Genomic DNA, 12,496 nt, shown 5'->3' with positions numbered 1-12,496 from the left:
GCACGAAAGTTGCGACAGAATAGATGTGTATTATTCCGTGAAACGGCTGAGAGAACGGTTAATGAACTCGTAGTCGGCGTTGCCTGGTAATAGCTGGCCGATAAGTTCCCAGACTTCGTGCAACTTGACACATCTCTTATGAAACTTTAATACAATTACAGTGCAGCTTGCTCAGCTTGTTAAAGGTTCCTGGGTTATCGCTAAAGAATATTTCAGCGCACCCCAATTACCCAGTTTTCGGCCAACTAACAACTTCTCAGACAACTTCAGACTTCGATTGTTTCTGGCTGCAGCTTGACAAATTTTCCACGGAAGTTTGACACAGTTACAGCCCGGTCCACCTACGGTGAACGGTGGCTGGCTCGAGCCATTAAAAGGGCAGAATTATCGTCCAAGAATATTTTAAGATTGTGCTGGATGTTCGTCAATTTTTAGGGGATTATTACAGAGTCTTATCTTGTCGTAACTGGATCGATCATCGAGTCCTCGATTTAACTTTCGACCTCGATAATTCCGAAAGCGTTTGACAGATATATGATGGAAACCGCATAAAAGTTAAAGTTCCAAATGTACCAAATTTATTCGCCCTTCTGACAGCGGTTTCGTCGTCCAAGAATGTTTAATCGAGTCCAAGTGATACTTTTAACCGTACCAGAGATTTTATAGAGAGTCGAGGGCGGATGACTTTTGCGGAAGAGCAAAACATTCCCATCGAGTGGAAACTTTACGATGGAAAGCTTATTTTTTTCGTTTAAAATAATTCTCGTTCCCGCGCGCGAAGGGAGAAATTGGTTCACAGAGGGTGAAAAGGTGTCCACTGTCGGTGCTTTTGCCTATGTTACGGAAACGGTTGCCTCCGACAGCCTCCAGGCAGTTTCGCCAGATAATATGAAGGAGCGGCGAGCGGGGGAGGACGCGAAACAGGGGTGGGCGGCAAAGGTGGATGTTCACCGATATCCTCGAGGGTGTCGCGTTCTTCCCCGTGACAGCATTAAGGATAAGGGATTGCGATCCCGGGAGGAGTTCTGCAGGGAAATGAAGCACGTATAGGTGTCGCGATTGAAACGCAGATAGGGTGCGCTCGGTGCATGTGTGCGAGGGACCCGCGCTTTGAAAATAGAACGTGAGGGATTCGTTTTATCGAAGGAAGTCGCATTACCGTTCTTGCCGAAGGATCGAATCTCTCGAGGTGGTGGCTGGATCGTTCCACCGCGTCCCACGATCGCGTCTACTGTATTCGTTAAAACGATCGCGACAACGACACAACCATGCTATTATTTCCCTACGGTTTGATTGCTTCCGCCAGCTTCGATACAGGCTGGTCCTAACGTTGGTCCTACATCTTGTTTTTAAATATGAAATGATTTTACCAAATGTTGTGCCATGATTATTAGGACACCCTGTATCGTACGATGAGCAACGAACCCCAAATGTCACGGTCTCACAATTCTGTTTAAATCGAGTTTTCCAACGTTTTCGACGCGTTGAAATTCAGGTTGACGTACACACCTTCGCGTATACTGAAACAACAACGCTCAAATGCATTGGTCACGAAGAAATTCATGCGCGAGGACGGTTCGTTGAATAATGCCCCCACGAAATAATACGAGACACGAAAATTTCCACCGATTGCCAATATTTGGAACGCCGGGCGTTTACTTTGTGTGGATTTATTGAGTTTCCAAGATATTAATGTCGCTTTTGAATTGTTTGCTCGCGTTACACAGTTTTCAATCAAACTGTACGCGTTTGAATAGAGATTTCTATGTTTCACGCCACGGTGCGCTCGCATTTAATTATTGATCGTGGAAATTTACATTAGACTTCCTCTGCTGGTGTCGATTGTAAATTAAAAACATTACAGGCTCGAAGATATTGAACATTTTGTAAAAGTAATCATAATACTCAATATTTTTACATCCACAAAACGCAAGCATAGTAGTGAAAGTCGTCTTCCGCGCACCTGCCTTGCGCACACGTGGCGGCGCTAGTGTCGCGTTGTCCCCGCGGGAACTTTAAATATTGCGGATACAGAAACTTCGACTTCTTCAGTTTTTAAATAAAAAAAGGAACAGAGGGACCGCGCGAAAATACTTTTGTCGGTTCACAGTTCCGGATGAATCGCATCAGAAGCGATTCGAATAATTCCACGGTTCGTTAGCGGTGGCATTTCGCTACATCCGCGGCGGCAATTACTCGAAGGAGGACGGACATCCGTGATTTCCTGCCATTGTCGAGCTCTCTGCCTTTTTCGTGCAAGGAATTCTTCCTATTGAAGTATTGAAATTCGATAAATTGATTCGTTTCAGTCCCGTGTTATTACGTTTCGGAGTGCTGGGAGGACGGTGGAGGCGGGATTCAGTGCGGCCATAAGGCTCGCGGAGGAAAACCGCTCGGTTTCCGTTATTACGTGCGGGTCTGTGCCGATCGAGACGTGTACGTCATGCAGATACGTAGTTCGCGGCGACAGACGATTGGTCCGCCTCGATTCCTAATTTCAGTTAACTCTCTGAGTGACAATAATTGCAAAATACAACTGATTAAATGGTTAGATGAACGCTGGGTATGAATTTTGGCACAGACATATTTCTCAAACTTTCCAGCACACCAGGATGATCAACAACAATAACACGCCTAGATATCTCTGTTGAGATGAAAATAGGCAACGAAAAATATTATCCAGGTCACATTTATGGATATATCCTTAAACCGAAGCACTGTAGGACTTTAATCCCCAAGTTCTGAACGTACGTAAGATCATCAGGCGTTTCAGAAATGTTTCTTGACCTATCAGCTCGCCGATAAGACTAATCGTTGGAAATTAACGGGCTGGGCGATTAGGTGGACGCGGGTTTAAACGAAGGGGTCGATGAAGCGATCGTCGAGCAGATTTCTCGGCCGGTTCAAATTTCAGCAGGGGCTCTCGATCATTCTTGAAACCGCAAGCTCACGAGGCTGCATTTAGCGATTCGTCTTATCGTTCCGGATTAAGAATGCACGAAAGGCTAAATAAAGAGCAAGTATCTTGACGTACGTGGCTCAGGGCGTTTAAGCGACCCCTAAATCTTCTTGGAATTGCAGCTTCGAGTCCGCCCGGAGATAAGCCTTATCCGTTCATTGATTGAAAACGTTAATCACTACCCTTGGAATGAAGAATGCTTTATCTTGAGCTCCGGTAGAAGTTATCTTTCTAATCAAATACAAAGTCAGGCACGTTAAGAGCAATTACGGGGTTAAGGAACGCCCTTTGTCTTCGGGGAATTACAACTTGGAAGCTTCTCTTGCTGCTACCAGGGCGAATAAAATATTTCTTTCGTTGAACGGGCTGCAGGCCTGGCGATAAAACTAACCACCGACCTAGGTACTCGGTGTTGCTTTCAGCACTTTAACCCCTTAGCTCGATCAATCCCCTAATCATTTAACTGGCTGCGTTCTATCATCAGACTCTAAGGATTCACCTTTGTATCGTTTGGAATTCTAATTCGACAGTTCCTCTTTTTGTACAGTTGCAGCTTTCTCGACGCAATTGACAAACGATCGACCTATGCAATTCCTTCCAACTCGCTGTGCCCGAAAATCTTTCGGTCGTTCAGCAAGTTCCTTTCGTCGAACTCGTCGGAAAACAACGTCCCTCGGTGAACGTCCCGGCGTTCACCTTTTTCTCTCCCTGGTACGTCGCACAGCATCCCCAGAAAGCGAATGCACTGTCCTGATAAAGCCCGCGAGACCGGATTTCCCGCTCGCCGGCAACATTCTCATGGACCGACTGCACTTTTCCATCGGGTTATTTATTTTCTGATATATGCACCGGCCGAGAATACATCCACTTGCATCAGCATCGAATTTCTTCCGCTGCTATCCGTGCCAATTCGTTGAACCGGAAAACGCATCGGACCGGGGAACCTTATTTTCCAAGCATCGGCTGTCGGTCCCACGGGTATCCTTCTATCAGATATTCAAACCGTGGATCGTTCTTATCTGCACGTTAAGCGAAAATCATTCGATTCGCTTAAACGTCCACGCTCACCCACACCTCGTCCGCCCATCTCCCAGCGGTCCTCCACCTTTCGACGATTTAATTAAACCGAAAATTATCGGCCGTCGATTCGCCGGGGAGTTCCTGTTTAGAAAAGACGCTGAATTTCTGATAAATCGTCGCTCCCATTGTACAAGATCGATTCGTGTTGGGATTTCCTCGAGCTTTCTGAATTTTTAAATTCGTCCTCGATATCCCACCATGGGAAATCGAACTCCCTGGAGCCTTTGCTCGACAGATTTCTTAAACACACTGTGATCCCCGGATAACTGAAACGATACTGTGCCATCTGTGTGTCAGTTATCCGGGTTACGTCCAATTCCCGTATCGAGCGTACAAAACTAGAACGTGTAGGGTACAAGATGGCGCTTAGTGATCCGTGCGGACCAAGATACACGCATCGATCGGAGGAAAAACACCGCAGGAAGTTTTCCCGAGCGTGAAATCGCGGTTTCGCGGTCTGTTTGTGCCCTCGTCTTCCGGTGTACTTCTTCGGCGTGTTTGCACAGTTCTCTTCCAAATCTCGAACTTCCCTCTGTGTTCTCGAATTTCTATAAATATTCATCCCGCCGTGGATGATCCTCGAAAGTAAATTCCGAATACACGACAAACAATAACTTGGCGAATCTTTTAACGATAAGTGAAACTAACGACGTCGTTGGAAAATGGAGACGAAGAATTATCGTTATTATACGTCGTGTATCGAACAGACGAACGTCACAATACTTCGGCTGCTTTCTATACAAATTTATTCGCGTAGAAATTGATGTTCGAACGAGCGGAGATATCTGGCGATTGAAATAATTACGTTGCTACATCTCTATTCGCCTCTGCCTTTGAAATCACCGAACTTGACTTCCTCGAATCATATTCTTGGGTTCGTTTGCTCCGTACGTCGACGATTCCTGGAAATAAACAAGCCACCGAACGAAGTAAAACGATAAACAGCGCGGAAGTGCTTTTATACGTGGCTGTTTGAACTGTACCTCAAAGAATTCGCTTTTAATTCCGCTTAAGTGAATTTCAATAAATCATCCAGCTTTTCAAGTTCCGTCAACCTCGTAATTAAAGGATATCCCTCAAAACGAAGTAAATTTTTATGTGTGCTGTAGATGTTTCGCCGTTGGTTTGAAATCATAGAAAATGTTTTACGATGCTTTCGAATTCGCTTGTTCGATGTTACTCGGCTTACGCATTGATAGCTAATAGTTCTCTGATCGACTGCAGTCAGTTTATTAGTGCAAGCTAGTACACGTCACGCGTCACTGCCCGATATAACAGTTACAAGCTTCATTGAACATCAAGACATACGTAGCATCACGTTTACAGGCTTATCGAGAGGGTACATTAAACAGTTACTGCAAACAATAGAACGTTAGTTTATTGACTACGTTCTCTGTTGAACAGACCACCAGATCACGGTGAAGTTAATGTTCCAAAAGAAAGACCAAAGTTACACGACTTCGAGGGAAGAAAATGTTGCAAGGAAGATATTTTCCAGGGTAAAAAATGAAAAAAGAAAAACCTCCGAAGTAATGGAGGGGGAGAATAGATGTTTCGAGGAAACGAACTGTAGCAAAATGTTTCAAGGAAAAATAATGTTGGAGGGAATATGTGTTCGTGAAATCGGTCCGAAGAAATTCAAAGAAACAACAGAGCTCATGGAGTTTAGAGAAAAAAGGGGAATGGAATCGAGATATTGTTCGCTGTCTGGTACAATGCTCTCGAAAAGCGATCCAGAGTGCGTACCAGCAAATAGCAGCCAGCGCATTATCGTCGACACGTGGAGAAATAAATTAGCGGACGACAAAGCAGCGCCGATAACCGGGAGTCGGTGAATTGCTGGATAAAGGAAAAAAGAGAAAAAAAAAATACCACGCGCCGTACGTTGTGCCAGAAGACCCGTGAATCATGAATTTTCGATGAGATAAAGCCGCGAGCATGCGGCAATTATAAAATCGCAATCAGCCGCCGGGAAATTGCTCGCGTGACCACGTAATATCAATAGTTATCGCCTCCCTTTCATCGCATTCATTTCATTGTGAACCAGAAGATAAGTAGCTCGCTGAATTTGTCTCGCGTTTTAGGATTTCAGTGCAATGGAATTCGTTGGCTTCAAATACCACGGTATAATTTAATTTCTGGAGATTGACAATAAAATGGAATTAACATGCTTGGGCAGAAAATTATGAAGTTCGACAAAGTTACCCTTATATAGAGGGTGGGGACGAGAGGGGTGGTTCAACCAGGCGGGGGATGATTCTACGTGTAAACACAAGACGAAAAGCTAGAATAACATTTTTTCGCTCGAGTCTTCGTTTTCGAGATAATTGCAATCGAATACGGTTTGGTTGGCGCGTCTGACCATTGATCGATTTTTCTACTGGCGCTGGAGCCCAACGTCGATTTTCTCGCAAACAAGGCCTTCGGCAGAAAAATGTTATCCCTCGTTTTCTGCTCATTTTTCCATGTAAAATATTTTTCAGCCATAAGTTTCGACTATTAAAAGAGTCTATCTAATTTAGGAGAGAAAATTCAATTCTAACGTCGTCGTTTTAGCAAAACCGGCGCGTTCTACCTCCGATAACCTAAAAAATAAATGACCATGTACGTTCTAACCGTATACAGTATTATCTACGGACACCGTTACTCGCAATGTTCTGTTCCAGGGTCCTTGCTGCACATCCGGCTGCACTCTGCGCAACGGCGATAAGTGCAGGCACGACAACGGATGCAGAGATGCGAGCTTTTGCAACGGCCGCGGTCCCCAGTGTCCGCCATCCATCAACAAACCTAACAAGACCATATGCAACAAGGAATTCGTCTGCTATATGGGGGTGAGTATACGCGTTTCTCTAGCCCCACACCTTCTACCCTCGTGTCTTCTATGCGAGCCAGCAAACTTCCGTCGCGTCTGCTCGGCTCGGGGCCATCTTTTCACGCGAACTGTTGATGTATGAGCGGAAGTTTACGAAAAGTGGTCAATCCATTCGCCTGTCAGAATCTGCGGGCATCGGTGAAACTTGCAACGCGCTGATCTTTGTGATCGTTGACGTCCTCATCGTTGGAACACCGACGGGGCCAAATAGAAACGAGCTGACTTTGGAAACTTACAATTATTAAATTGCTGTTAAATCCAACGTTCCGAATATGGCGGCTATTCGAATCACCTAAAACTAGAATACGGTTTTCCACTTCATGAATCAAAGCGATGCAGACAATTTCACTGATATATTTTAGGTCTGTTAAGTCTTAACGATCCTCGGAGGTTTTTGTTTTCGAGCACTGAATAGGCAAAAAGGGGGATTTCACACCCCGGAGTATGGTAATAAAGACTCAGATCAGGAGGAAACGAAGAAGCAGGGGTTTCTTGAACTATTCTATGTCCCATTTAGTCAAGCTTATGGCCAAAGTTTATGAAATCGTCGCAGCTGACGATAGTGGCTGAAATTACTCGCGCAAATTTACGATTTCCCCGCACAAAGCTGCTTGGCTAGTTACTTATTCATTGGACCCTGCATACCGTTTCCGCGATCGTAGCGGGAACCATAACGCGGCACACGCGATATCAAAGTTACAGTGTCGGCGCCGGAGACAGGGACGTTTTGGTTATTGTTAAGTCGAAGCTGCAACTAGAAATTAGTTTACGACGAATTTTACCCAACGCCTTTAATCAGCTTACTACGCAAACGCTACGTCCTTTCTCTCCTAAATTGCTTTTACTTCGCTTAAGAAAAAAGAAAATTTGAAAACGAAACGTTGACCCTTCGCGACGCGAAAGCGTACCACCCTCAGTTTTTAATCAATTTAACGAATTTCTTGGCGTCGAGTGCCAGTTTTTACGAAAGAATTCGTGTATAAAAATTCCGATCCAGAAAATACGAAATGGTAAAGCTTCCTTAAATTTCCGTGGGATATTTAGGCTACGGGATCGCCTTCCGTGCGGATTTCGCGGAACGGCGACTCACAATAAATCCGAAAAAAAATTCCGAGCGCGGCGTCGACGCGGAAATTCCACTTTATAGTCTTTATTTATATTTCGTTACAGCATAGCTTGTAAAAACGTATTAGACAATTTTTCTGTAGAGCGTCAAATAAATTTGTTAAAAATGATAAACGAATTTTTAAGAAAAATCGACGAAAAAAAAAAATTTCAATTCGTTCTGAAAAAAGTGTTTCGCTTGCGAGAGTCAATTACAATCATATTTGGTGAATACACATACCCCTGAAATCCTACCCACTTTCGAGAAAAAAATTCGAGCAGGTATTGAAACTAGACAAGTTTCGCGCTTAAATTTCCATTAGCCGTCGATTTCGCCCGCGCGGGAGAACCCGAACCCGGGAACGAAACGACCGTGGCTTTGCTACGCGCAGCTTACGATCGGCTCGAAGAAGAATTCCCGACCGAACGATATCGAAACGCGTGGCATTTTCCTACGCGCGTCCGTCACCCTTTTTCTTTTACTTCCGCCGCGACTCGTATCTCGAGGGTCGCTTGAAGGTTGGATTTAAGGCTCCGCGGAAACGCATAGGCAGAACGAAATACCCTTCAGCCGGTGGAAGCGTATTCATCTGTCAAGAAATCCTGAGACTACCCTCGATCGAGTGGGTAAACCGCGGGGAGAATAAGGAACGAGGGTCGAAGTGAATCCTCCCTGCCGTACGTAGCGGGACGAAAGTAACGCGAGACGCCATTTTTCGTCTCGACACCATCAAACATTAGCATACTATTGATTCGCGTGTTAAAATCGAAATTTGTTGACACGAAAGCGGTCCGAAAACATGCCCCAAGAACCGAGGGGTGGCGTTTCCCAAAGTTTCGCCTCTGATCTTTCCGCCACAACCACTTCAAACACGATGGCACGAGTTTCTAACAAAACTTGACGTATTAAATATTGAAATGCTCGAGCCGACCGAACCGTCGAGAAGCTTTTGCTTTAACGCGAGCATTAGTTCTTATCAAATAAATTATTCCACGGAGTTCCTACTTTTCCAAGCGGTTTGCGTTCAGACGTCGGCTGTTTGACGCCGCGTTAAGAACACGTTATTGTACTTGCAGATTAGGACAGCCAGAGCAGTTCGTGGGGGATCGATTCCTGGCTCGGTCTAGGGTGCATACATACAGCCAAACTGTTACACGCGCGCGGCCGGAACACGTTTTCCACTTGATCGACTGTAATCGAATGTTTCTACTCGCGGCTACAACCGAAAGAAATAACCCCTCATCGGTCTCCGTTTGTTTCGACGAAACATGCGACCCCCTGTGGTTCCAATGTTTAACTGTAACTTCAGGGTTGATTCTAAATGAATTTAAATGGAAAAGCAAACTTATGTTCTCCTATCTGTCACGTTGTAGACCGTCGTAAGGTCATTTGACAAATACTCGAGAGAAATAAGCGAGACTGCGAGATCGCATCTGTTCGATACGATCGAGACACATCGGTCTGAATATAAATATCTTTCCAACGGTTAATTCCAGCGTTATATTCGGCAGTGTAGCGTTTATTAGAACCCGTGCAAGCGAAAGAAACTGTATGCAAATAGCGATAATACTCGTGGCGTGAATTCTTCGAATTCGGCGTACTGGCGTCGATTTCTCGATAATTGAAAAACGTGTTTTATTGGTTCTCGATACACCTAAATAAAATTCATATTGTCGGGTATCTTAACGTTCGACGGTATTTATAGAACGTTCACCGGAATGGCGTACGAGAATACTTTTTAATAGTTTCCTGGAAACAACCTACGTTGTCAGCAGTTTGTCGTTAACGTACTTCCTTTCCTTTGTCTTCCTAGTCTTCTATATGTTAAACACAAACTTTCTTTCGTCTGTTCCTCGTCATACTTTATCATAGTCTATCATGCTCTCTGTATCAAAGGGTGCATCCGTTGAATAAATGCATAAATATAATAAATATGGATAAGGTCGTGAGATACACCAATTGTACGTAATAATGGGAATCATAATTTCGAAAATTGCTGCCGCGACCCGGGAACGCTTCAGCGCGGAACGCAAAGCTGCTTCGAGCGTGCAAACAACGGACAACGTAGACGCGATTCGTAAGAGAATAACGGCTCAAGTCTTGGGCTTATCTATCTTCGGCGCCCGCGGAAATTACCTCGTATTTAGAGGTTTATGCGTGTAGGCTGACACTTTATCGGGCTCTTGCATTGCTTCCAGGAATGCACCGGCAGCATTTGCCTGGCTTATGGCTTGGAATCCTGTCAGTGCATCGCCGGGCCCGAGGATCCCCCGACCAAGAGCTGCGAACTGTGTTGTAAATTGCCAGGAGAGGATCAACCGTGCCTGTGAGGGACGATCATTGTGCATACACACGGTTTCAGACGCGAGTGTCTGCGTCAGTCGTTTCATTCGGGAATAGTAACCTCGAAAATAGCACCGAACAGCGCCCCGAGAAGAAATTACACCGCGCGATAACTGTGAATCCTCCGTTTGATCCATGGACTCCCGTCGGGGCCTAACTTCATCGATCTCGACGTGGACATTCGCGAGACCCTACCAATTGAAAACTAGATCTTGTTTAGCTTATCACCCAAAACATTAGAAATTTCCCCTCTTTTATTTTTGTTGAAAAAAATCCCTCTCGAAATGGTCGAGGGAAACTTGGAACATTTTCTATGCTCCCTGCTATACATGTCGAGTCCTCGGAACACCCGTGTCTGTTACGGTTGAAGATACGAGAAATTGCCAAAGAGAAACGCTACCAGCTCGAGGGCAAATATTGTGAACGCTTATTTTTAAAACCCTAACAGAGACGCGTGGGTGTTCTGTATCTCGGTGTATAGAATTTGCAAATGACGCGGAGCCATATTGTCGTCTCGACTTCCAGACGTCATACGAGACGCGTTTCTTTGTAGATCATCCTTCGCTTGGAATTCAGCGCCTTACGATATTCCTGACATGCTGTCGAAGCCAGGCACGCCGTGCAATGATTACAATGGCTATTGCGACGACTCGCAGAGATGTCGAGAGGTAAAGTTCTCCAGTATCCGAGCACGGAAATTCGCCTTCGTTTCGCAGAAAACGCTCGAGACGCGCTCGACGAGTTCCTCCCGGTGTCCGTGAGAATTTAATTATTCAGCCGCGCTCGAGGACGGTTTTTGCATCCGAAGTTTATTCTTTTCATTTCGAGGGGACGCCCAAGTGTCCATTCGGTTCGAAAAGTTTCGCGAGCAAACTTTGGAAGGGACATAAAGGCTGACAATAATTTCAGGTGGATCCCAGCGGACCATTGGCAACTTTGAGGAGGTTGCTGCTGTCGGACGCCAGTTTAGCCAGCTTCCAGCGATGGCTGGCCAATTGCTGGTACGTCCTCGCCGTGGTTGGCTTCGTCCTATTGTTAATTCCGGTGAGTAACGCGATGGTGTTCCTTCCGGGTATCCATCGAGGCCGTTTGCCCTTTGGCGGAACGCTTCGGATCGACGCATCGGGCGGACAATTTTTAGTTTTTTCGATTGGACGTCGTTTCTGGCGGGGAACAAATACATACGTTCCTCTCGCGAAAGTACATTTTTCCAGCCTCGATCCACCTGCGTCCGTCCAAAAAATACTGTTAACGCGTCGAATATCCGTGTAAATCCAATTACGCGTCTTGTCGATTGAAAAGTTTCGCGGACGCGCGAAAGGTAAGCTCGATGACAGGTTACACGTTTCGCGCGCTCTCGCTAGGGGAGGGGGCGAAAAAAAAACAAAATTGCGTGGGCGTGTATCGCCGCGCCGGAGAAATACAATTCAATTACTCGACGTTTCCGTGTTCACCCCCTGCGAGAGCATCAAAATAATTCACGCGCTCTAATATTTAACGCGATCGAATGATAAATCAGTCAACGCGATTTATAACTATAATCCGTCTCTAGAAGCCCGGTAAAAACAACCGTGCATATTTATTATTGAAATAATTAATTCTCGTGCGTCGCTCGATCCACGGAACGAACGACCAGGTAAATTGAAACGCATTCTCAGCCTCGATTTGCATAAATATTCCAAATAATATCGGTTTGTCAAGAAATTAATGTGACTTTTAATTGTGCCGTCCGATTGTACTTTTCTATCAAATTAAAATGTCGTTTAATCAGTTGCTTATCGACCGTTGTTATCGACCAATCGCCCGTCGACATTTTATATTATTACTCGTGCCCGTCGCCGGGTGGAAAATCCCACGGCGATCGGATTAAATGGTAATCGGTGAGGACCATACGCACACCATAGCGGGTCAGCACTTTCTAATCTAGATCCTTAATATGCTGTCGGTTAAATGTCGTAATGTGTAGTCAAACATTATCATGCAACGTAATTACTCGGTTCATGTTTACGAGCGTTGAACGTTTGTCTGTTAACGACTGCTGAACACGGTCCTGCTGTTGACAGTAAACATCCGATGCAATGGTTAGCTTAGGATCGAGTACGGGAATCTCGTACAGTATGGCTTTCGTATCGTA

At 45.2% G+C, this 12,496-nt stretch overlaps 1 protein-coding gene across 1 annotated transcript in view; it reads left to right on the top strand.

Moving 5' to 3' along the window:
- LOC122396188 (disintegrin and metalloproteinase domain-containing protein 10-like) overlaps positions 1–12,496 on the top strand; it is a 153,857-nt gene that overhangs the window by 139,955 nt on the left and 1,406 nt on the right. The window contains exons 12-15 of the mRNA XM_043394366.1: positions 6,706–6,873; positions 10,218–10,345; positions 10,916–11,030; positions 11,272–11,406. Coding sequence (XP_043250301.1) covers positions 6,706–6,873; positions 10,218–10,345; positions 10,916–11,030; positions 11,272–11,406 — 546 coding nt within the window. The remainder of the gene's footprint in view (positions 1–6,705; positions 6,874–10,217; positions 10,346–10,915; positions 11,031–11,271; positions 11,407–12,496) is intronic.

The sequence above is a fragment of the Colletes gigas genome, unplaced genomic scaffold (genome assembly GCF_013123115.1).
Source record: "Colletes gigas isolate AHSC1104 unplaced genomic scaffold, ASM1312311v1 Colletes_gigas_Sc00007, whole genome shotgun sequence".
Taxonomy (NCBI): domain Eukaryota; kingdom Metazoa; phylum Arthropoda; class Insecta; order Hymenoptera; family Colletidae; genus Colletes; species Colletes gigas.
The sequence above is the reverse complement of the archived record's forward strand: the minus strand, read 5'-3'. Positions and strand labels throughout refer to the sequence as shown.